Consider the following 27,199-nt stretch of genomic DNA (forward strand, 5'->3'; position numbering starts at 1 on the left):
AATGGTCCTTTTAGGCCCTGAAACGTCTTAATCTTGCGAGCTTTATGCTGTTGTTTGTTCGCTTGGTTTAATGCTGTTGCGAAAATGTTGGTCCTTTAGATATTTTGACTGCAAGGACAGCTGAGTGATACATTCTTAAGAAATTTACAGATTCACAAGAGTGTAATTCGAGAATAGTTCAAAATAAGGTAAGTATCTGTACATTGAAATTCTTTTTCATTTAATATTAAACCAACGGCTTTAATCGAAAATGTGCAAGTTCAGTAAATATTTATGGATTTTGTAAATTGAATAAAACTGCATTAATTAAAAACAAGCAGACTTTAAATATCGAGTTTCATTAAGCGGCAGTTTTTACTTAACGATATTTTCAGCTTATTCGCCCCACTGTACATTGTCACAAAGGCAACTTTACGATACATACCTATCGATTACAGATTAAAATAAAGTAAATACATAATATATAAAGAATATGAGTTTCGTTTTTATTTCATTTGTATACTATGGTATGAATTTGATTTATAGTACAGAGATAAAATAATATAAATATTAAAAACGTATTCTAGTAAAATGGCAACCAAGAATGAAAGGAGTGAACCAAACCACATATTTAGTGAATAATTATATGAGTCTTGCCTATAGACGGGATGATTTTTAGAATTTTGTAAACGGAATAAGAAATACGTAAAAATTGCAAAACTATTACTAAGTCTCTGCTGTGTGAGATCGTCTATCCGTCTAGCCTTCTGTGCGTTCTCAGGATATTCAACCAGTATAGAACACCATAACCAAATGCACGACGTTTCGCGCGTTTGATACCCTCGTAGGACAGGCATTTGTGTGATCTATGTATGCTTGCTTTAAGTCTAAAGGTCTTGCGCATATGACTTTAAAAGATACTGCAGGGAAATTACGAGACACAAAACTCAAGCAGTCCAGTTCAACATGAATGGCAATACAATTCACCATACTCAGACATCACTCAATGAGGCTTTTACCTGTATGGAGTACATAATTATGTCTTAAACACATGTCCAATTATATTTGACGTAGTGTGGTCTCCACTTGACAGCCAACAATGACCGGACCGTTTCGGATAAACCGTTCTTCATTACCGGTCTAAGTGCACGTGAAAACTCCAAGAGCGACGCCTTAATTAGGGTCCTACCAAAGTTTTATAATTGGACTCTTAGCCGGATCCCTCGGATTTAAAGACGGTAGCACACTGAAATCAGTCCAATACGTCTAAAAAGGTTTCAATGTACTGAGCTTCATTTTGGTTTTACACTAATAAAACCTAGTTTTTGATATTTAATATTTGTTAGACCGTATTTTCGAGATATCAAAACCACAAAGGCTTTGACATTGAAAAGTAAATATCCCACTACATTTAAAAAGTTATAGCCCACGGCGAATAAATGTAAAAACAATTGATTTTGTACCGAATGTTCAATTTATACTTGTTTCATTTTCACTTTTGCTACGAAAGGTTACGAAGTTGCTACAACCGTAGCGGTGCTACGACACCACGTCTGACTTTTACTATGACTCATACTGAGATCAATAATCTCTTAGTTTTGTCCTAAAGCTTTAGGGATTATATGTATTTCTATGGTGATATTTAAGACGAAGCCTTCTCAAGTGACTTACTGATATGGCGTCCCGTGTTCTCTAGACGATTGAGATTTTCTACAAGTTAATGTTTCAAGAATCTATAGTTCTGTGCTGATATTACAAACTTGTAAGTAAACACTTTAACGACTGGCCTTAATATTGTTCTAAAAAACATTACTATATTATTTGATAGAATTACCAACTTAGAGCATTATTGTGCTAAGTAATTGTAATAAAACAAAATAATTATTCTGATTCCGCGAAACATTAAATAGTATTCGTTAATAATTGCAACAAATTGGTCATTATTTCATTAAGGGCAATCAAATATTTGATGTGAATATTGAAACAATTTAATTGAAAATATAAATGATAACTAAATTGAATATTATTTTCTAATATAACAAACTCGTTATATTTAAGCACATCTCACATTTCCATACCTTCCTATTGTGTGAACAGCTTTATTTTGAGATCTACTCTAATTAATCATGATTTATTAAAATTAATTCGCTCAATAAAGGTAATTAAGTCAAAGGAAATTGGATGAGAAGAAGTCTCTTCATTCACGCTAATCCCTCTTCTGAGGTACTCAGAGACAGACAGTGTCATTTATTAAACGTAATCATTATTATTTATTAAATTAATATTTACTAATATATAAAGCTGAAGAGTTTGTTTAAATTGAAAAGTTATTTTTGTGTTAAATAGACGATAAATCGAGGAAGGTTTTAGTTTTAGGCTATATACCATCACGCTGCGACTAATAGTGCGTAGATACAACGGAAAATGTGGCAAAAACAGGGAAAATATTTATCTTTGAGGGCGTTTAAAAATTCCTAACTTATATCTTCTAACCACGCGGACGAAGTCGCGGGCAACAACTAGTTGTTAATAAAGACCCAAATGATGAACTATTCACGATAAATCTCTTTCACATTAAGTGATTAATTAAACAAGAAATTTAATTTTTTAAATCGGATTTATTGTTTTAGATTCCACACAACTACTTCCCACTTTAGTAACATAATATTTTATTACTGCTTTGCTTCTTTAATTATAGCGTGATGGTATACATATATCACCTGGTGTCAATATTAATGTGCTAGCTAACACACACAGCTATTTAATATACCACACAGACCACACTTCTTCCCATTAGTGAACCATAAACAGTTACCATAGCAACGAAAAACAAAGAGGCTTTTCCCATCATCAATGTTGTACGGAAGAGAAACAATTTGATTTTATAACTTGGATGCTTGGTTGCAGGCTCCGGGCATAATTGTGCTCCCGACGGACTATAAAATTGTGCCTAAAAGCAAATAGTAATAAAAAGAAAGAAAATTATCGTTTACACAGAAAGGTTCGCGGGTACTATGGTGAGGTAGGGTTTTAGTGTGAGCGGGTAACGAAAATGCACTCTTTGTCAAGGGGATAGTGTCGTTCAACTGGCGACCCACAGCGTCAACTTATGATGTAACATTCGAATCGGATCTGAAACTAGTCGGACTATCACGATAGATACGCGAGATTAAACCTACATAAATAATTATTCATCGGCATAAAATAAATTATTAAAATAATTCATTAAATTCCTGTCTCGAAAAAGCAATACCATACTTGACTTGTCTGTGGAAATAAATATAATTAGTAAAATAAGTGCTCTTAAAATTATCATTCTTTTACGAGTACCTACGTATTATTAATCAAAGAAAACAAATCGGCTGGATGACGGATAAGCAGTTCATTCCGTTGCTTAGCCTCGAACAGAAAATACATCATCTTTGAGACTTTCAGCTGTCTAGCTGTCTGTGGTGATGGGAGACAGACGGACAGACACCGGAGCCTCAGTAATTATCGTTCCGTTTTTAGCCTTTGGGTGCGGAACCCTACAATCGAGTAACTTACCAAAGATACCGTTATAGTGAGTTACTTATTTTCTTGAGACTGCTTGCTTTTATTATTTCACGGATCTACTACTGAACGCTTACAAAACAACCCCAATCTCCACGGTGTTTAATAAAAATAACACTGAAATGAAATATACCTACGGAGTATACTCTACCCTCAAAAGATGCAGCTTGAAGGATGGAAACAGTAATTAGTTGCAGAGTTAAGAACACTTTTAACGTAAACAAATACTACTTAAATAAAATTATGACTTAAGTAATAATGTTACGCCTGACATAAATCTCATAGCATTAAATGTTTTTGTTTTGTAACTAGACACAAAAACAAACAACTCTATTCTTATAAGCTTTTTATTCTACATCTTTGTGTTGTTATAAAGATTTTCTTCTCTGATCATTAATTCAATGTTGGAAAAGTCTCTAGTTCATATAAAAAAAAGAGACTAGCAATTACTCAGACTATTCAAGTAATAGTAACTGAACCAAGAACGCAATACGAAATCAAATATCTAGCAATAATTGGAGATTCTAGTAAAATCTCAGTGCGATACCCGCCATCACATTGCAATTGAACAGTGAAAAGCCTACAATACGTCACCATCGACAGCTCATTCTCAATAGTCACGAAATAATAGCTGTACAAACTTTTATAAAAACGAAACATTCAAAATTCACCCTTAATCCATCGCAATAAGAATAAAACCAAATGCACGACAAAGCTTGTATAGTGACACAAACCGTCCAGCTTCAAAAGGTCTATCGTGGGTGGAGTTTGAAGTTTGAATGAGGGTCAAGTAGGGATGGATGTTGGCAGCAACACATCACACGTCAGCGGAATCGCTAGGCTGGACGAGAACAAAGTGCATGTAGTTAAAGCAGGGTGCACAATGGCACCATCTATATTGGCCGGTAGGAACCCCTCACCCCGCGATCCAAAATGGCGGCCGTGACGAGTTGTCGAAGCCTCGACACATTGTGACAGTGAGCATTACGCAGAGTGCATACAAATAGACGTGCCTTAATTGGCTACTAATTATTACATTTCGATTGTTTTCTTCTATTGGTCTCGTGACTAACATGAACCTACAACAGGTTTTGAACTGGACGCTTTTAATGACCAGAAAGACAAATATAGTAACCACTGTACACCAATTGTAAAGTAGTTATACAAAAAGAATAGTGTGTTTTGATTTTTACTTAAAAAACCAACTATTTATTTATCTCAAAAAAATGTTGTCACAAGTTTAAAATTGACCATACACTAATAAATAATTTTGCAACCTCAACTTTCTTTTCTGTGGTATTATAGTTTTCATTCGGTAAAACATAAGCAGAATGCTATTCTTTACATATTACACAGAACAGGATTGCCAGTTCTCAATAACGAACAAATTATGCCGCCTGTAGTACCTGCATCAGTCTATGGCTACAGTGGCACAGTTCGCTTTTACAAAACAGAACGTTGAAAACAAAACTGTGTCAATATTACGTCTGAAGATAGATACACATTGTGCTGCAACTGTTACTGTGTTTACACGGGAATAAAAAATCCGTCAAAGGTCTTTAAAACTTTTTGAAGTGTGATTTTAGTAAATTGTTAGGAAAAATATGATTGACAATTTTAATCCATTCATTACAATCAACAAAACACGTGTTTGTGTTCTAGAGGGCCTCTGAAGGCATTGCAAGCGCTGAAGCTTGTGTAGATGTCATAAGTGAAGGTGCGCTGAATTATTTAGTTATATATTATTAGAAAATATTAATCAGCGAGCCTTTTCGCTTTTTGTCCTGACATTTACAAATACAATATAGCCGTTCCTTATTTTATAAGACAATGGATATAGATAAAGACAGAGATATTAAACTTTTCCGTTCCAAAATAAATAATAACGATTGAAACTCAATAAGTTTCAGATGGGAGTAAATATTAGGGTATTGTCACGAGCCTTTGTTCCAGTTTGTTTGCCCGGCTGCAATATACGGACGGTGCTAGTCCTAGCTATTGGTACTCGTATACTACGTAACTGCTAGGTCACTCTGTTATGGCTATAGAAGCCATTTTAAAGAAGAAGGATATTTAATTCTGTTTCAGGCAAGTGAAAGAAAATTTATTTAAAACGAAATAGGAAAATCTTAGAAAATATTATTGATACATTTATTACTAGATTAAAAATCTAATATTGTGTTTACTTAGCTTTATCTTAAGTCAAACACAAACGCATAAAGTATTCATTAATCAATCCAATTGCCTACACAAATTCCATCAAATCTAAAAAACTTTACAAAAACGTCACACCAAATGTTGTTGCAAACCAAGTTACACAATCAAGTAACAAATATAATCGTACACAACATAAGACGATCCCAAAGCATCAAAAAGAGTGATCACGTAACATGATACTCATTAAAACTTTTCGTCTAGATCCGCTCCACTCGAATTACACTTACATTGCTTGTTTAGTTCATATGCTTTGGAAGCGAGCCAACGTAACCCAGCAATCACTACGGTTCCCTGATGCTCATCATTTTAGGTTTAGGGATGGTCGTACGATGGAAGACGAATGTCGATATTCTTTTATTAGTAGGTAAAACTTTAAGATATGTCACTGTTAGCCTCTATTTGTGCTTATATGTGATCTCGCTTGGTTTCTGACAAAAGTGATTACTCCCTTGATCACGCAGCTACCTCTTGCTCATTTATGAAGATCTCCATAAGGATTCTTTTAAGTAAGAGATCTAGTCGATTTATATCCAACCACTTTCATTATCCAGAAACTTAAGGCAATAAACAATAATGTCAAGTCATTGTCGCGGTAATATTTTGGGGTGGTGTCGCAAAAATGGATTTACATTCTAGCAAAAATATTCCAGCGTTACGAGTTAAAATAATGAAATCCTTTAACGTCTCACATCCAATAGCTGCAAACCACAAAAAAACCGGATAAAATGTTGTCTTAGAAACACGTGCCTCAAGATTTTCTATCGATAACTGGAAAACACATCACTAATACTAGAAATGGCCTCGTCACGTGGAGGGCTCTCTGCAGGCTCGGAACGTTGTTATGTTAAAACCACCTCAACTGAGTACACCTAACTTGACAATCATGGTCCATCATAAATACATTTATGCTGCAGTATCCCCTGGCTTCGTTTAAAAGCATACCCCAGTCTTCCATACAGAGCTTCAGTTTACGAATTATAGTCACATATACACTGAAAACAGCAGGGTAGTTTTGTATAGCGTACTATGCTGAAAATCTTTGTTTTTACAAAAGCCAGAGTATCCATTCTGTTATACGAGTAGGCCATCCTACAGCATTATCCTACTATCGATCGATGTTTGTCTTTCAAGCAAAAACGACTAAACAGGTTTAGAAGAAACTTTTTACACAGGTAGTTTATAACCAGGATTAACAAATAGGATAGTTTTCATCCCGATTTTATGTTCCCGTAGGATCATTTTCGTCCCAGGGAGTATCATTCCGTGAGGTGGTACATCTTGCAACGGCAGGAGTAGCACAGATTGTAAGTCGCATTAAAATGCTGGGTCTCGACGTGGCTTTAGAGAAGTCAGAAGCCTTGGTCTTTCATGGACCCCGAAAGGCTCCTCCAGCAGGGTCTCACATCCTTGTGAGTGGGGTCAGAATAGAAATAGGTCGCACTATGCGACACCTGGGGCTAGTGCTCGATAGCAGGTGGACTTTCGACTCCCACTTTCAGCAGTCGGGACCCCGGGTTATGAAGACAGCGGCTGCTCTTGGACGGCTTCTACCCAACTTGGGAGGCCCAGGAACAAGTTGTCGTAGGCTTTTCTTGGGTGTGGTGCGTTCTATGGCACTATACGGGGCTCCCATTTGGGCGGAATGTATTACTTCGCGGGGTGCGGCTTTGCTCAGTCGACCGCAGAGAGCGTTAGCTATCCGTCTCATTCGTGGATACCGCACAGTATCTTGCGACGCCGCGTGCCTTTTGGCAGGAACCCTCCCGTGGGACCTGGAGGCTAGGGTCCTTTCTAGCGCCTATGAGTGGCGTCAGGAGCACCTTAGCTATGGTGAAAGACCTTCTCAGCAGGCTATCAAGGTCTTAATGAGGGAACTCCACGATGCCTTTTTGGACGTGTGGTCGGCTAGGCTAACATGTCCCGGAGCTGGTCTTAGGACCGTAGAAGCTATTCGACCTGCACTCCGGGAGTGGTACTACAGACAACACGGGTCCCTGACGTTTCGGATGACACAGGTACTGACCGGGCATGGATGCTTTGGAAGGTACCTGTTTCGCATACCACAAAAAGAGCCAACCCCCGGTTGTCACCACTGTAGCAGCAGCGAGGACACGGCGCAGCACACCCTCGAGGAATGTCCTGCTTGGGCTGAGCAGCGTCGGGCACTTGCTGTTGCCATTGGTCGGGATATGTCGCTCTCAGCCGTAGTTGCCTCTATGAGTTCGAGCGAAGATTCTTGGCGCGCCGTCATGGATTTTTGCGAAGAAGTGATGGCGCTCAAAGAGAGCGCAGAGAGAACACGAGAGAGAAGTGACAATCCTCTACGCGCACGACGAGCAAGGGGCAGAAGAAGGGCACAATTTGCCCTTCTCCAGCCACCATGATTAGCCTCGGACAGCAGTCTTGGGGACGACTGCTGTACTGTACCTAGGCAAGGACGGCGCGCGCGATGCTTCAGCGCGCCTCTTAAAGCGATGAGGAAGACACTGCTCTTCCTCTCAATGATGATGCAGCTCTTTTAGGAGCTCCCATGTCGGGGTTCGCGGTAGACTGCGAAAGCGTTCCCGCTTGGCCCCCGACAAAAGGAAGCGGGAAGCATTCCAGTGGTTTTAGCCGGTAGGAGTCCGGCACACCCCTTCGCCTTCCCCAGGGCGAAGGATGTCCATGAGGATTTCCACTGGACAAAAAAAAAAAAAAAAGGATCATTTTCGTACATCGAAATATAACACTGTTTACAGTAAATTGAAAATGTAAAAACAGTTTTATCAACCCGCATGAAGACACTATTTACACTATTTTCGACGATTACTTGCTTATAGAGCGTAAAATACGAATGAAATATAAATACTCGAAACACACCTTCATATAGTGAACACACAAGAGCATAATGTACTAACGGTATTTTTTTGAGGTAACGGCTTTTTTCACCTGCAGTCATACCAGTGCCAAGCGATGGGATATTGTAATTTGTCCTTTAAAATAGATATTTAAAGAGGAAATATCTCTTAACCAAAAAGTCTTAAAAAATATAGTGTTCTTGGCTTTTTTTATGTAAAGATAAGATGTACCTAATTCTTTTAGCATTACAAATTTTAAATGTAATTTGATTGGTTACCAAAATGTTTGAAAATAAGTATTTTAATGTATTTTTCGTAGTCTACCAGACGGCCCACCACACGACACAATAAAACCATCTGCAGAGCAATGTACTTTTATTTAATTAAGAGTTTGTCCTCCAAACTCGTCTAATAGCATTCTTTGTAGTTCTCAATGATATAGACCACCTACATAAGTAATGAATCAAGTAATAAGCAAGACAGTAGAAAAAAGTGAAATATTATTAAAAAACTATACTCTTTTTGCCCGAAAATTGGCCCAAATTGTACATTAGCAGTACCCGTATAGTAGGTACATTATTAATTATATTTGCTTTTTTTTAATTGCGAATGCCACTGAAAGAAAAATTAGTCTCGATTTGTAAACGTCGTCACTATTTAAATTTAAATGAAAACAACCTTCGAAAACAAACTAACGACGAAACGTATTCGATAATTTCTCTACATGCAAAGATGGCACGTATCGTACAAAATACAATTCAAATATAAACCTTCTTGAATTAATTAACGTGAGTAGTTTCCTTTCACTTGGTAAAGTAGATCAGAGTGTAGGTCGTTTATCTTGGACGCAGTTTATATAGACATTAGCGCTAACACGACGAGATAAGGACTTATCAGCGATTGGTCGGCGCTTCACCGTAAATAGCTCTGATTCGCTCTCTGCGAGACTGACAATGACGTTGGATACTTTTAGTAGTGCGTAGAAAAATTAAAAAAGCAAAGCACCTGTTTAGACACTTTGTTACCGCTCCCCTTTGTCACCGTTGGCTTTTCAAATTCAAAGCAAAGTATAGATTTGTGACTTGTACACTCATTCTTAAGAGTTATGTGGAGGGTGAGGCAAATACCATTACATGACACAAAGTTTGTGAAATACAAAAATGTTGACATCCAAATTTACTAATAGCGTACTAAATCTTGACAAGATAAATATAAAAAAAAATGAAGGACAAAATCTTAACATAAATTATTATCATTTTTTTTTTTGTAAATGTTAGCCAGTAGTCAACCTTCCTTATAAAGGCAAAAAAAAGGCAATTTTTTGTGATCAGTTTCGTTTCTATTTTTAAAGCATGGTGACAGACAATGGTGCCGCAATAAAAACTGTAACGTTTTTTTTAATATGAAGTCATTATGATAATAATAAAATAGGCAAACAATTTCCTTAACACTTTAACACACTACAACAATTACCAGTTGCGTCAGTTTTATCCCCATTGACAGCGCACGTCACGAATATATTGAATCTAAGTATTTACCCGACGGAAGCAAATGTGGAAAATGCTTTTAGAAAACAAAACAAATGACTCGAGATAAGAACAGTGACTAACTTGTCTTCCAATATAAGCTGTGTACAATGTCACTTGACACTAATTTATGTGGACGCGCTGCATGACCGCCTACCACATCATTGGAACCAGTGACTATTTACTTGCATTATTAAGTGCCTGTTTCGCTCGTGTCTTCAAAAATAATAACATAATAAAATGAAATTGTTATTGTTATTTATTTTATATTATATGCAGTGGATAGGGTCGTGGAGTAAAGGTGATTTTGAGAAATATGGACCTCTCAGTATTGCTTTGAAAATGGTTAAATGTGAGTATTTGATTTTTGTTGTTGACATTAAACAAAAAACGTGTTGTGATTAGCCAAAAATATTATAGTTATGTATGTTATTAGTTACGGTAATCATGATAAAATTAACTGTTCGATGTAGTGTTTCATGATGTTGTTAATCGTCTATCTAAGCATTAAGTAGTGATTGTATCCGAAATCGGCTAGGAGTTCATTATCATCATGTTACTTGTTTTAATTTTCGCCAACTTATTTTATTTAAACTTTCAATATTTTTCAATGAAGTAACTTAATTCAAGAGTATTTTCTGTGGTCGGCAAACTTTTTACACTAATTTATTTCTTTTACTTTTATGAATTTTCACAATGTTTTTAACTTCTGTTATAAAGTCGTATAGTTAGTATTATTTACACAAAATTGAGAAACATCTGTGCATTTCAATGTTAATGACATAGTTATACTGTCATGTGGAACAAATCAAACCAGCCTACACCATTGTTAAAATGATAAAATATTTCTAAAGTATTTATTAATTACAGATGTCGTCGTTTTAATTAATGACTATCACAATCACATCACATGCTTTAAAGCCATTTAATGAGTTTTTAATTTTAATGACTAGTGAATGAGTTGTCCAATTCTGGAATATTAGGGGAATTATCGATCCCTAGATCATCTTTCGACTACGCCCCAAAGTCCAATCGACTCATATTGATTTATTACTTGCAGTTCACAAACAAATATTACATGTGTTTTCAGGTGATCACAACAGGGACCTTGATCTCGACGTTAGCGGTATCGAAGTGTACTTCTACGACTATAAAAATGGCGACGTCCATTCCTTCCCTATTAACGAAGCAGCACATGGCATCCTGTCATTACCAAACTTGGATAAAGTCAAGAAAATCTTCATGTTTGTCGGAGGATTTAAGTCCAACATCAACAAGAATACGGAGAACCGTGTCAGGGAAACCTTCAAAAACTTTCCCAACAGCTACCTAATGATCGTAGATCACTCACCCTACACTAACGACAATGATGGCAAGAAGAAAAGCTACGAAAGGTCCGTCAAATACGTCTACTACATTGGAAAGCAGTTGGCCCAAATGTTGGTCGGACTGTATCAAGGAGGCATCTCCCCAAAAACTATACACTGCATTGGCCACAGCTTAGGAAGCCAAATATTGGGCCATGTTGGAGAAAACTTCATCAAGGCAACAGGGCAGAAAATCTCAAGGATAACAGCATTGGATCCAGCTGGCCCATGTTTCTCCAACAGTTTGATTGAAGAACAAATTCGTGCTGGAGTAGCTGACTATGTGGAAGTTTATCATTGCAATGCTGGAGGCTTGGGCACATCTAGCGTTTTAGGCGACGTAGACTTTTTCGTGAACAAAGGGCAGACGCAACCTAACTGTGGAAAAACTTTGGTCCCGGGCATCCTGGAATCTTCCTTCTCTGCTAAATGCAACCATAGGACTTGTGTGATGATGTGGCTCGCGTCGGTGGCCAACCCCGACTGGTACCCCGCGTACAAATGCGATAAGTACAAGAACTTTAAGGTAGGCAAGTGTTCTAGGAATGATAGGACTACTGCCGGCTTCTGGAACCCTGGTAACGCGACTGGTGTTTATTACTTTTCAACAGAAGGATATAATTTTGAAAATTAGTATTATTTGTGTACTGAATACTAGTCTTTAGCTCTATAAGAATTTGGACTATTTTTGAGAAACAATACTTTGTGATATTAAACATGTGCTTCCATAGTAATTATTTAATAGACGCGATCTCAATGGTTTGAATCTAGTTCGCTTAATGCTTACTTCACTACTTAGTACATTTAATGGAATAGTATTTTTTTCCTTTTTAGTTTAATTTAAGCATTCGAGTCATTTCTTTGAACTGACTTTAGACACCTTAAATTTGATTATATTTAGAATCTAGTTTGTTTATTGGGTACGTGATAATATACTGTTCAGGAGCCCTTTATGCGAAGAGAAATGCCGCTTTTCGCCGTTTATTGCACTGTCACACTTCAACAACGTTTTACCCGACTGCCAGGAGGGTTATGTGTTTAGCGCGTATCTTGTATGTATGTAATATTCTTTTATAATATTACTTTAAGGCGTGATGGTAGACCCTCAGTATATTTCTGTGTTGTATTATTGTAAATTATGATCTACCTCCAAATATTATAAGTTATTTTACTTTGGACTTAAAAATAAATAAATCGAACAAAATGTCATGAGTTTTAGTGTTATTTTCATTGTTTTATCATTAGCATTCCTTTGATAACACGCCTTTGTCAACTATAATACCATTGTAATATAACTATAAATGTTTGTAAGTCTCAGGTTAAGCGTGAAACACCATCATGATTCCTAGAAGGAATTCTGAAATACAAATAAAACAATAGAAATCTGTTTCACGATGTAACATCTGTTTCACAAAGACGTCACGAGAGACCGCGACGACGTGCTTCTGATGGTAAGAGCGTTTCACACGAACGTGTTATAAACGCAACGACTTTCTAAAATATTTAATTTATTGAGATGATGGAAGATGATGAGTGGCTATTAACATCACTTGCTTATAAAAAGAGTACAGGCAAGTGATGTCAAACGAGATTTTAAATCACTGTAGGTATCCTTTTCAGTTTTTTCGTTCATGAGATAAAATAAATAAGAAATACTCGGGGACTAAACAGTTCTTTTTTGTGAAATATCCTATTGCAATTTAGCTTTACTTTTTGAAACAATAGTAGAATGTATGATACTTTTATAATTAAAAAACACGGAGTTGTTGTTAAATCTTAAAAATAACTTACTTTGGTTGCTTTAGATGTTGTGAAACAATTTCTTACATTTCCAAGAAACGAAATGGTGACTAATTGAAGCCATAGCAATCAGATTTGACACAGTTAGCACTTACAGTTACACAACACTGATTTCACTTGGATTTTTATTACGTTATGCATAAATATGAGATCATTGTTGTATTTTTAGTTATTGGCAATGATCTAACTAGCACGTAGAACCAAATAGCACCGAATATATTAAACTTTTTTTAATTTCTCTCAAGCCTAGGCCACCTAGCCCCAAAATAAGCATACTTTGTACACATAAATAAATGAAATTCTCAACAAGGTACATATTCATTCTGTGTCCCCGTGTACACCTTTAAAAAGTGCCACGTATTTTCTCATCTTCCCTCCCGAGAATGAAAATTACAAAAAGATACAGAATGAAAATCACTTCTAAGTATCATTATTATTAAACTTGAAAAGTTACATGGCTAGTATCAATAGCGCCTTCGACATAAATTATAGCAAGCTACAGATACAAAGTAATGCTGTAATCTTTCCACAATTATCGCGCAAAAATAACCCACACAATATAACGAAAAAACGAAAAAAAACAACTGTAATCTATATACTCTATATACTAATATACTAATATATAAAGCTGAAGAGTTTGTTTGTTTGTTTGTTTGTTTGTTTGTACGCGCTAATCTCAGGAACTACTGGACCAAATTGAAAAATTATTTTTATGTTGAATAGACCATTCATCGAGGAAGGCTTTAGGCTATAAACCATCACGCTGCGACTTATAATAGCGAAAATTCAATGGAAAATGTGAAAAAAAAACAGGGCAGGTACAAATCATAACTTATATCTTCTACCCACGGGGATGAAGTCGCGGACAACAGCTAGTTCTATATACATAAAGTTTGTAATTTCGTATCGCAGCTTCCCTATCGTGTGAGCAGCACTAACATGCACTTAGCGCCTAGACGCGACAGCTACACACTACACTTTTCTTAAAGGAAAAGCTTTTGTTTAAAAAATGACATTATTTCTCTTTCGCGCCGGGAATGGACAGATTGCACTCCGTGTGATGCTGACAAGAATATTTTATACTGCTATGAAAATATGCTAGCATCTGGTACTTTGAAGTATTATGGTAAAGCCGGTGTAGTGCAAGTAGGACCCGCAACACTACACAAGTAGGCTAAAGAAGGACAAATAGGTTTGATGACAAGTAAGTAAAATTAAATTTAAGGCTGTTTGTATCTCAAAATTATGAAAGTTACTACCGTTGCTTTCGTCAATCTTTATTTGCGTTTTATAATTGTTGTTGTTGTAATAGTAACCGAAATATATGAGAAATTTTTACTTTACCAGCTATCACGGTGCCTATGAGCAAGCAAATCGTTTATTTGCATTTTAAATTAACTACTCTTTGTAAGGTCGACGTTATTTTACGGATTAACATAACTCATGAAACTTAAAATATTGCTATTACAACTTCTAAAATTCTTTTCAAAATTGGTTCAGTAGTTCATAAGATTAACTCTTACATCATCACAAATATACCAACTTAACCTCTTTATTCATTAGTAAAGACCTGAAACAAACTACATGACGGATTACATACAAAATCTTGAAGACTTATCTACAAAAAAGTCCCGTTTAATTGGTATAAACCGCTTTAGTGAATCATGCCCACTTTCCTTATCGGCCGGGGAAATCCTGCTCCCTGCAATTGAGAGTATCACGCGACAGTTTACACCTACAACAGGAAATAGGTATCCCCGTTACAGGAAGGAAAAGTACAAGGTAAAATGATCTGGGTGATGGTTGATTTGTCTTGTGTAAACAAATATGAGAAGGTGTGAAGAAAGTCGAATAAGTCTTCATAATACCTAACAGTTTTGTGTTGGGAAGACTAAAGACATGTATTTTTTTTTAATTGCTTATTCTATTAGTCTCACTGCAGGCCAAAGGCAAAAGGTATTCGTGTATAATTATATCCTAGTTAATGGGAAATCACCACTGGTAACGTAACAATGTAAAGAACCCTTTCCAAAAAGTCCGGCTAAAGACAATTTACAAACCGGTTTGATTAAATTATTATGAAGAAGAAAAAGTCAAACTCTCATAAAAGCTACACTTAATATTTTATCAAACTCAACGAATTAATAATCTAATTTCCTGTACGAAAGATCGTTCAACAACAAATTTCAATCAAATCCCTGTTCAAAGGGAATCTATTTTTAAGCACAAGAAAGTAAACTGGACGTCCGAAACTATTTAAATTGTCTGAACTCCGGCACAAAGCAAACAACAAATATTCAAGTGTAGCCAATATCTGGAGCTTATACATGCGTACTCACTGGAGGTAGGAACTATGTGGGGAATTTAATGGAATAACTGGAAGCCGGGTAAGGGGTCGTCCTTACAGATCTTTGATACATCTTTGGTACTCACAAAATCAATGTACACTTTCAAATAATCCGGTCAAGTGAAACGATGAAATGATTTATTCTGCAAATAGGATAAAAACGTCTATCCGTCTGTCACATCACATCCCATCAAGAGAATTACGAGTATTGACCTTCGTGGTTGTTACAGCATCAATACAAATACATCTTCAGTGAAAAGTTTGTTGGTAAAGCGAATGGCAAATGCAGCTAGAAGTCGCAGGTTCGCGTCCTGTCTGAGGTTTGAAATTTTTCATCGTGTGTTTGTATTTAATTCAAATACTATCCAAATTGAAGCATTTTCTACGTGTATAAGAAAGATAAAAATTAACACGACAGTGGAGATAACGGATCCTTAGCGATAGGGTTTTGGACCCTTTGGACTTTAAACTATAGAAATGATAAGAGTGTGAACACCGGTTAAGTAATCAGGGCTCATGATGCAAGGAAATGCCTAAACTTTATCCCCAGAACTGTAGAAGAATGAGGAAACCATTTTAGTAAACAGAAGATGTAAGTTTAAGACTTGAAAATGAAGTGTACAAGGATTCACGGAATAGTTTACAAGTATCCAATACAAAGCCTCGTGTGCATGAGAACAGTTTCTGTACTATGAACAGAATAGTTATTGTTTTGAAAGAGATAGTGAGCTCTGCTTCAGTTAGTGACGTCATGCTTCCACTAAGTGAACACCAGAAGAGTGCTATTGGTCACCACAGAAAAACCATCAGTTCGAACCCCGCGCAGTACAAGCGTATGTCTGTGTGATTAATGAATACGTGTCCTAAGTCTGGGTGTCTTGTGCATAAGACTTGAACGTTTGTGAGCCATTATATTATTTTTATTAAGAAAATTTTCTTCTGATGTCTCATATATGAACATGTTGAATTATGTTACGTGTTTCGATAGGTGTAAAGTCACTTCTGTGTAGTCAAACTTATTACTTCCTTAAAAAAAGGTCTACTCTCAAGACAATTTTACGTTTCCATACAAGATAAATGGCTGATCAAAACTGACTTTTAGGAGATTTCAAATATAACTAGGGATTGCCCAACTGTCTTACAAAATTATTATAATTCCAGCCTGTTACCTCCATCTCTTTTCTCAGAAACATGAAGGAGGGAAAATGAACGACTTGTCCATAAAAATATTAATGCCAAGTCATTATAGGTATCACAAAACTGCTAAATTTTCTTTGAATATTTTCCTTGTATCATAAGGTAACTGGTACTAAAAATAAATTGTCTTGTAGTTTGGTTTAAGCTAGAACTAGGTAATTATATGTTGATTTCTTAGTTCATTAGTTCATTTAATTTAAATAAAGCCGCTAAAGTGCGTTTGTAGGTAGTAGTGTTGTTTCAGTATAATAACAGCATTATTATGTCTGTTGCAATAGCTATAAGCTATTACACTATACTACATTACAACTATAACTTATAATAATTTCTAGATTTCCTTGCCCAGACGACAGAAACGATTTTTTCTATGTCACTTTATTGTATTTTACATAACATTCTGCTAGCCAGATAAGCTCTTAAAAAAAATCGATGAGTTTTGTATTGAAGTGTAGATATAATATACTACTCCCGATTTACACTTATTTTTGGTATGGTGGCGGAATCCTTATGAACCCATCTCCTCGAAGGAAGGAGTGAGTAGAGACTCGTAGTGACTAAATCTGAACCGCCGTGTTACGTCTCCCGACTTTTGGAACTATGTGATGAATTGCAACGCCATTGCCAGGCAATGACCAGATATAAATATAATAAAATATAAATATAATAAAATATAAATATTGTACAAGTTGCAATACATTGCCGACGAAGATATATTACTTTTAATACTAGAACTGTGCGACTCCGCAGTGTTTCGACTCATACGATACCGTCACGGGGTTTTCTATGCTTCGCTTATGTTAACGTTTGCCACATTTTATAAAATAGATTTGAGTTTCTGATTGAAGTTTCGTCGCCTTTGCAGGTATTATATGCTCGGAAAGACTTACGTCATAAGAGATCCGATTTTAAATAGTTGATGTTCGACGTATTACATTTGTGCCAACTGCGAAACCGGTTTAGTGCGAGTCTTCTAATCTGTTTTGGAAAGTTTCGAACAATTAGACTGATGATGATTATGAAGCTGTAGGATGGGTGAAGAACTTCCACAACCAAATCATGAACTTTCGTTGCTCAAACTTCACTTGAATGTTACTTTTTGTTGTTAAACTTGACTACCTATTACCGTTCTCGAGGTACAGCCTGGTGACAGATGCATAACGGATACACGAATTGTCACATTATGTTATTAGCCACTGAGAAACAAAACCCCAAAAATTCATCATTCATTTATTTATTTTTCAGTTCCATAAATAGGTATTTCCCAATTTACTTAATTTCTTAATTCAATATGCTGGTCTACAAAGGCAGCAGAAACGTTAAATGGTTCAAGTAAAACATAAAGGTTAATTATATTTTTCTTCTAAAAGCACTCTATTCGCTTTTTAATAGGCATTTCTTTCATTAACTAAAAGGAAAATAAAATTTTATGGCTGTCTTACTAACGCTCCGTTGTTTTGCTCGTAATTAAGGTGGGTTTCTTAATTAATATCATCATTAAGGGGCAGTTCTATGGAGCTGGATATTAAGGAGGCGTTGTGCGGTGTTAAGATGACATAAAAGTTGATCAAATATCCGGGGGCGGTAATACGTAGATGACAATTGCAAATTGGCAATTAAATATAAGTAGTATACAAAATCTTTTTTTTCAAGAAGTTTAATAAAATAAATGCATACATGATCGCTGATTGATACCTGTTTATAACTTTCAAATTGTCCTTATTAAATTCGTAATAAGAAATTTGGTGAGACGGATTAGTTAACCCTACTAGTTTCGAAACCAAAATGGAGTATTAAAAAATAATGAATAAGAAAGGTTTCCAAAAACATTCAATTCACACGCACAAATACATCCCTACTCGGGGATCAAACCCGTGGTGACCTCAACCGACGTGGTTTCTTTTAAAACGAAACTTGAGTTAGTTTGACTAATGGCCGTCGTTAATTACGTTTCATCAATTAAAACATCAAAGATTTTCTTTACAAAATAATTAATAAGGTTATAAGAAATTAAAAAAGCTTTCATAAAAACATCGCCCAAAAAATCCAATTCTAATGACTTTTTTAGGTCAATCTTTACGACTTAAACACGGTGTTATGAAAACAATATTTTTACGTAATAGTCTGTTAAAGTACAAGGTGGCTATTACCACCTTTTAGAATAATACCGTTGACGCTGTGTGAGAGAGATGGCACTCTACGACTTATATGCGCTATCTAACTCCCACACCTGCCACAATCATACTTTAGTTTCCGTGTATCCTTGTAAATGGGTGTTTCTTAATAAATAACGTTTAATGTCCTTATGCTGGCTTTAAGGTGCTCATTCGTTGTAATTATGTTACGTTTGCCTTAAGACTACGTAATTGTCCCGTCGCTGTTCACTGTGAGTACTTACAATATTATTGTAATAAAGAAATGCATTTTAACTGAGGTAAATCTGTCTATAAAATATACAAATAATGTTAGGAAATTAAGTTAGGTAAAAACTAAACAAAACTATATTTTTCACATTTTTCATTTACGAAAGACGTTTTTTAGGGTTCCGTACCTCAAAAGGAAAAAACGGAACCCTTATAGGATCACTTTGTTGTCCGTCTAGCCGTCCGTCCGTCTGTCCGTCCGTCCGTCCGTCCGTCTGTCAAGACCCTTTTTCTCGGGAACGCGTGGAGGTATGAAGCTGAAATTTATATCAATTACTCAGGTCTACTGTCCCTTGAAGCTGTGAAAAAATCAAACTTCTAAGCCAACGCAGTCAAAAGATACAGCCGTTTATGCCGCAAATTTTCGACACTTGCAAGGGAATCAAAACCTACAGGGTGCTTCCCGTGAACTCAGAATCTTGAAATTTGGTACGAAGCAACGTCTTATACCATAGATAAAGGAAAAATTACAAAAACCATAAATTTTTAGTTACATCACATAATATTTTTTTTTTTTAATAATTTTAAACTTACTACCTATTTCCTCATAAACGCGTAGAGGTATTAAATTGAAATTCATACCAAATACTCAGGTCTATAATACCTTTAAGCTGTAACAAAATCAAACTTCTATGTCAACGCAATCAAAAGAAACAGCAATTTAAGCTGCATATTTTGAAACTCGCAAATACTCGCAAGGGAATCAAAACCTAAAGGGTACTTCCAGTCGACCTAGAATCTTGAAATTTGCGACGAAGCAACGTTTTATAGCACACATAAAGGAAAAATTCCGAAAACCTTAAATTTTTAGTTACATCACATAATAATTTTTTTTTTAATAATTTTAAACTTACTACCTATTTCCTCATAAACGCGTAGAGGTATTAAATTGAAATTCATACCAAATACTCAGGTCTATAATACCTTTAAGCTGTAACAAAATCAAACTTCTATGTCAACGCAATCAAAAGAAACAGCAATTTAAGCTGCATATTTTGAAACGCGCGAGTACTCGCAAGGGAATCAAAACCTAAAGGGTACTTCCAGTCGACCTAGAATCTTGAAATTTGGCATGAAGCAACGTTTTACAATCGAGTCATATATATTTATATGACTCGATTGTCGTAATGAACGAACTTTGTAAACCTTGCAGGTTTGTACGGAACCCTCGGTGCGCGAGTCCGACTCGCACTTGGCCGGTTTTTTTTGTTTTGTCTGCCTGTGTAGGTAATTGCAACCTCATCAACCTCAACATATCACAATAAAACATTCAAAACTAAGATTAAGACGATACTTATGATACTAATACTCACCGATCACTAACCTCAGTGCTCAAACCTTAATACAACAAATCTACAACCTCGATTAGTCCTGCCGCCTTACGCTCTCACCCCCTAACACCAAAAAGACCGTACATTTCTGTAGCGAAAGACCAGTTGAAAAACGATGTCTTGTCGTCATAACCCCTTACTTACCTGGCAGCTTGCCAGAGCATGAACGAGCTGTTTTACTAACGTTTTACTATTCAAGTAGCTCCATAAAATATGTGCTGATCTACCATGTACTGTATGGTAAGGAGATATGTAAAAAGTAATGTTTTATTGTAATAGGTCCTAGTATTCGTTGTAAGTGTTGAATTTGTGTATAAAGGTGTCAGATTAAGGGAAGACCGGTGTAGGATTTTGTTATCTTTTCCCTGTATAAACATATTTGATTTATAGTTATTTGTAAAAATTAAAACAAATGTAATCTTACAAACATTATTATATCTATATATTTAACGCTAAATTAGCAAATATCTCAATACATGTTGACATAAGATAATAAATACATGATACATACAGTACAGAAAGCAATTTGTCTGCATACTGCAGCAACCACAATCTGGTGCAAGTATTGATGCGACGGCTGGGCATCGTGACGTGATACGCGTTCCTAATGACTGAATAATAACGGCCTAATATCTGTCTAGTCTCACAAATGTATGAGTATAAACCTGGTCCCCGTTATTTGGGTGTCATTTATGCTCGAAAGGAAAAAGTATAATGATATAAGTCTTCACAGAATAAATAGTTGAAATTGACATATCATTGTTTTTTTTTTTATAAATGCAATCTCTTTAGATGGTCTCAAAGCACCGTATTACTTAAATCTATACTACTGAAGACCACTGAAAAGTGAGCAGATTGGTCAGATGTAACTAAAATATGGATTTTTGTAGATAATATGGAGAAGGAAATTTTATCCTACAATGGACGTCATCTGGCAAAGATGATAATGACAGCTGAAGCAAAAAACACACGCATATAAACAGTTTTCAGTCACATCTAAGACCCAGTCAAGTAAAAGTCCATATAAAATACTCAACCTCAAAGCCAAGACTGAGTTACTAGCACGCCAGACTTTAAACAGAATTATAACAGGGTAAAAATATTCCGTGCCAAAGTACACAGGGGCGTGGAGTCACAGCCGTGGCTAAATTCTGTGTAAGCACAGGTTCGAATCAAGCCACGTTTCGTTTTAAGCTGCATTACGTGATCACGCCCTGTCTGTTGCTCGAACAGATATTATGTGTTTGCTGTCAAAGCCTGCGTCGAGGGATAAGAAATAAGCGGGTTTTTGTATCTGGCTGATGAACACTTACTTGTTCATTTTCAAATGTTGTTTAAAATCGTAGACGTTGTTGGAGGTTTATGTCCAACAGTGCACCTCGATAAGTTGAGATAAATAAGTAAAACGTTTTGGAGGATTCTTTTAAATTAATTAGGAACTTGAAAAAAATACTTCAGGTATCTAATAATTTCAGTGAATACTTTTGCTTATTTGACTTGTTGCTGAAATTAGTAAATTTTATAGCTCTGACACCATAAATGGCGTTGATATAAAGATCAGTCATGCTTCGTGTTCATATTGCTAACTTCACTAAATGATATTGCAATTAAAGTCAAAATTAAGTAATTAAATATTAAATTGAAGCTTTTCAGATTTCATAGATGTTGAAAGTTCCAAATGGATATTTTTATCTAGTTTCTTTTTTATTATTTAAAACATGGTTGCAGAAAAGAGAAGTCTACTTCTTCAGTTTTAAAAATGTAAAACGCTTTCGCTTTTAACTTGACCCACATAAAAGAAATATGAGCTAGGTATAATGCCGTCAGAAAGCTCTTTAGACACTGAGTTGGAGATTTCTGGGTAAAACGTGATGGAAATTTTTATAAAATCGAAGCAACGACAAGTTTTGTTGAAGTAAAAAGTGACAAAGTAATGACGCGACGGCACTTATTTATTTTTAGGAAACATTAAAGAGATTATTATGAGATTTAATACATCAGAATATATTTTAACCAAGTCTATCGATTACATAAACAGGACATGAATGATGTATAAATCCTTATTTTTAATAATTATTGAGTGTTAGTGTACTTACGTTACAATGTAACCGATTTTAATAGAATTTGAATAGTGCCATTAAAAAACGTGGGTATTTAGATATTTTTAAGCTAAGTTGGCAATCTCAGTTCGTAAATCGATTGCCGCGATCTTTATTATTCAGGTACGCACTTCTATGAGGTACTTTTATTAGAAGAAAACGTTAAAAGAACGATAATTATGCTCCTTAATTGAGATAAACCTTGTACCCTATAAGTTAATTATACGCACGTAATACTTTCAGTTTTCATGCTCAGATCATCGTGTTAGCTGATGAGTACGTCCCGTTCATCCAGGTGTGCACGATGCTCAACCACTCAGCTAGCGCTCAATTTGCCGCTCCGATGTTTTTCCACTCCGATGTACTTAACAGGAATTCATGAGAAGGTTTACTTCGAATAAAATCTTTGAAACCTGTAAGAAATCATTAGGAATCTTGCCGTTGTAAAATATTGTCTTAATTTAGAATTATATTCAACTCAATGCACCAACACAGAACAAATGTCATATTTTCGCGAATAAATGTTTTTTTTTCTGGTTAAATACTAAAATAATGCTTTAAGTTCGAAACACTGAATCGCTTTGATGCGACGCTCTACTCATGATCAAATTTAAAAATCAATCATGCTGAATAAAAAATTCAAAACCAATGAGATCAGCCTATCTCGATCCTCTGCTGGACATAGGCCTCCCCCAAGTTGCACCTCAACACCCAGTATTCCGCGTTCCGCATTCAGTCCAAAACAGCAACCTACTTAGGTTACAGTCAATCAAGAATGAAGATATGGCTGTCATGATCAGAAGGTATAGAACTATATACTTATTAAGTATTTGATTTTTTGCAAGTTAGTACAGAGCACATAGAAATAAAGGAAAAAATTACCTGCAAATTACTATAGTCCTTCTGCCCTATACTCTTGATTTGGTCCTTCCGATATTTTTACGCGCTCACACTTGCGCGACGTAAAAATTTCACACAACGCTGACTGAATTAAATCCACCGTGAATCGAGGTTTTTTTCAGCTGTGTAACCTATGTTTGTGGGAATATTGTGACGTTTCAATGAGACAAACGTAGAGCAATTGACATGGGAATTGTGTTTGTATTGTTGAGAACATATTCGACATGAACGATAAAAAAAACTTTTTGCAGTACCTTTAGTATTTACGTTGTTTTTGTAACAATTATATAGTGTTATGATGTCGTGGGGCTGTGGGTCATATAGTCAACTATCACACCAATCGAAGGATTTCAAGTAACCTTAATAAATATCGATGTTTATTTTGCAAAATACAGAAACAGTCAATAATTATACAACAGCGAATAATAATTATATATTTTTTTCTTTGAATAATCCCAAAAAAATCCTAAACAACCAAATTAATCAAAGTAAACAGAAACCGTCCTTCAAATACACCTTAATTTAAAAAAAAGCGAAGGAATAAAAATCTAATTATCCTAGCAGACTGTTTAGCAATAAACAACGGGTCGAAACCCCTAATCGCTTTGTGGTTCGAACCGGGTATCATTACCCGGGCGGTAATGAGTACCGGTAATGACCGGCCGTATGTAGTTTATCTTTGTTTGATTTTAAACCGGGTATTTATTTTGTCTAACCGGTAATTACTGGTGTAGGTGAGTTTACCCGGGTTCGTTTGGTAAGTAAATATTTGTTTCATTATTTAGTTATGTTTAAATTTCTTTTTGGGTCCTGTACGATCGGACTGATGAATTAACGAAGGAAAAGCTACGCGAATGTATGCTATTTCAATATTCGATACTCAATTATTTATTGCGTTCCATAATGTATATCAAGGTCTTAAAATCTAATAGTACAGAACCATCATGGACCCTTCTTATATCTTTCTTATTCTTATTTATTCATCATTTCACTGTAAGTATAAATTTTGGAATTGTGGATATGGATAGAAGTATGGGGAAATAAATAATTTTTCAACAGTCTTTTTATCACGGTTCTTAAAATACAACTTACTGGAAGACGTTCAGATAACTAAGTTCCATTTTTACCCTTTCAGTACTGAACTCTGAAGAGAATCCACAAAAATGTAACAATCAAATTAAGTTAATTACATGTACAGTAACGAACTGGAATACCCATCGTTTAGCCTAATGACGTTAATGAAACTGTATTCAGTTGTTCTGTAAACATCGCGGAAGTGAGCACATTAACTGGTGTGTTCACCCTTTTTAACCGACTGCCGAAATGGGAGGTTGTTTGTCTGTCTTTTTGGGTTTATTTACTCATTTATTAGTGATTATGCTACTGAAACTTAAGTTAACTAGTATTAATGGGCTTACGGTTAAAGATTGGCGTTAATATGGGCTGGCTGAAATCAAATTTGAACCTGACTCAGTGCGGTTATTTTGTACTTCATGCTTTGATTTTAAACAGTACTTTAATTACAATTTCGACAATCAGTCTAAGAATAATAACATGAAATGGTTTTAGAAGTCCAGTCCTGTATGATTCGATATAAAATGTATTATCCATATGAATCTTCTGAAACTTGTCGCTGTGAATGCCGTGCTAAAAAAGCCTTTCCTGTATGAGGAGATCCCTGTCCAGCAGTCTTACGTATATAGGCTGGTAGTATTACATTACTGTCAGCTAGAATAATTCAAAATAGACACTAAAAATACTCTAAAAATACACTAAACAATAAAATAATCTACCTTTACCATTACAACATAACCTCAACAACCAACCAAAAAGACGGTTACCCCAAAATACATTACTAGACAGCAAGTTAAAATGTAACAAACCTAACAAATGATGGAACCATAAATCATTGTCAGGGAACGCGAACTAATATATAAATCATAGACATTAATGTTACATGCATTAGCAGAACATAAGTTATAATGAATAGGAACGACAACGGATTCATTACCGGCTGCCGTCATTACCGAACAAACTCACTGCACTTACATGGAACTAGATATTGAAATGCATTTGGGTTAGGGTGCCTTTATACTGTTAGAGTTGTAGTCGAGAGGATGAAATATTGAAGCAAATTTTATTTTTGAAGTTGTTTTTTTATGAGGAGTAAAAGATTGCAGCTTGAATTGAAGAGGGTTCAATAAAAACGTATTACTCATAGGAAAAATCAAATCACCTTAAATAAGGCAGAATTTTACATTTTGTAAACGTATAAAACAAGGCTGTTTCGTCATGCCTTTGGCTAATTAGACGAATACTACTAATTTGGACTGGATGTATAAGGTGGAGGACCGGGTTTGGTGGTGCAACTTGGGGGAGGCCTAAGTCTGGGGGCGGACTTATTCGTTCCTTGATTAGGCGACTTTAGAAATATATCAGGTGATGTTGTACTGTGTATTCTTATCAGATACGAGTTATAAATCTAATTGTACACTACCTATCAAAAATCACGTGATATTTGTTCATAAAGATTTAGCGGTACAAAATAGATGAAAAAACTAACACCAAACCATACAAAAAGAACCGCTTCTTATGGTCAAGCAATGACATTTATTATAGTAAGCACTAATATAACGATGTCTCCTATGGCAATGGTCATAGCAATATTTCCGTCAGAGCTCCGCCTTCCAATAGTGAGTGAGTTTCTGCGCCTCGGGCAATGGAAGGCCATTACAATCTTACTGACCATTTCTTTCATATAAGAAATTTCCAAGCCACTGCAATGTCGATATTACTAGCTTGAAATGTGAATTGTAGAAAATCGACGTAATAAAGTCGTTGGTTCGTTTTAATTCCTGAAAATAGCACAAATCCCTGATCTTATAAACTGATTTAAATTAAGTATCTAAACCATAGTTATTTATCTTCTCAAGTGAAGAAGAGAAGTGTCAGATTTGGAGAACTCTTTTTTTTAAACCCATATGTGTGTGCTATGTCCCCTTATGCGCAATTAGGTCCTTTCCCCAGTTCCTTTTTTATGTTTGTTGTGTAACTAATATCCAGCCAAAACTAGCTATTCCAAAATCTTTCCCCGTAGTAAGTATGAACACAGCCTAAATGTGCAACCTCGCCCGTTGAGGAAGACAGCACATAAATTGTAGCGCACATGCATTACTGCTAATGTGCTCTAGAAAATAATTGAGTGCAGTTGCCTAGCATACAGTTTGTTGCTATGCTCCGGTTTAAATCACAAGGGGTCGAGAAGTGGCTTTGTAATCGATTGTAGTACGAAGATCAAAAATATTTAAAAATTCTTTGGGTTTAAAAAAATGGTGTGAACTAGGTGTTTCAGTTAGATAGCTGTGTTCATCTTCATATTAATTTTACATCATTTAAAATGTTTGCTGACTAACACCACATTTTTCTCATAGTAAATTAAAGACAATGCTTTTTGACATCTTCTTCGTTTATTTTGTACGTTTAGTGTAGTTAATAGGTGATGAAGGATAAACCACGATGCTGTAATGACCAATAGATAGAATGAAAGGTTACTGGTTTTGACTACTTTTCTAACGCTATTTTTCAACTAAAATAATATAATAATTGAAACTTTTCAAAAATGGCTTT

The 27,199-nt window shown here is 35.6% G+C and overlaps 1 protein-coding gene across 1 annotated transcript; it reads left to right on the top strand.

The window, feature by feature from the left end:
- Positions 1 to 10,054: 10,054 nt before the first annotated feature.
- LOC113495377 (inactive pancreatic lipase-related protein 1-like) lies at positions 10,055 to 12,701 on the top strand. Its single transcript, XM_026874067.1, has 2 exons — positions 10,055 to 10,463; positions 11,202 to 12,701. Exons 1-2 carry the CDS (start codon positions 10,352 to 10,354, stop codon positions 12,110 to 12,112), a joined length of 1,023 nt encoding a protein of 340 aa, XP_026729868.1. The 5' UTR covers positions 10,055 to 10,351; the 3' UTR covers positions 12,113 to 12,701.
- The last annotated feature ends 14,498 nt before the right edge of the window (positions 12,702 to 27,199 follow it).

The sequence above is a fragment of the Trichoplusia ni genome, chromosome 6, assembly GCF_003590095.1.
Source record: "Trichoplusia ni isolate ovarian cell line Hi5 chromosome 6, tn1, whole genome shotgun sequence".
NCBI classification, from domain to species: Eukaryota; Metazoa; Arthropoda; class Insecta; order Lepidoptera; family Noctuidae; genus Trichoplusia; species Trichoplusia ni.

What these genes read in the sequence shown, in the direction of transcription:
- LOC113495377 (XM_026874067.1), top strand. Translation starts at nt 10,352, where the DNA reads ATGAAATTGTTATTGTTATTTATTTTATATTATATGCAGTGGATAGGG. An exon ending in TGCTTTGAAAATGGTTAAAT is followed by an intron (nt 10,464 to 11,201) that starts GTGAGTATTTGA and finishes ATGTGTTTTCAG; the next exon opens with GTGATCACAACAGGGACCTT.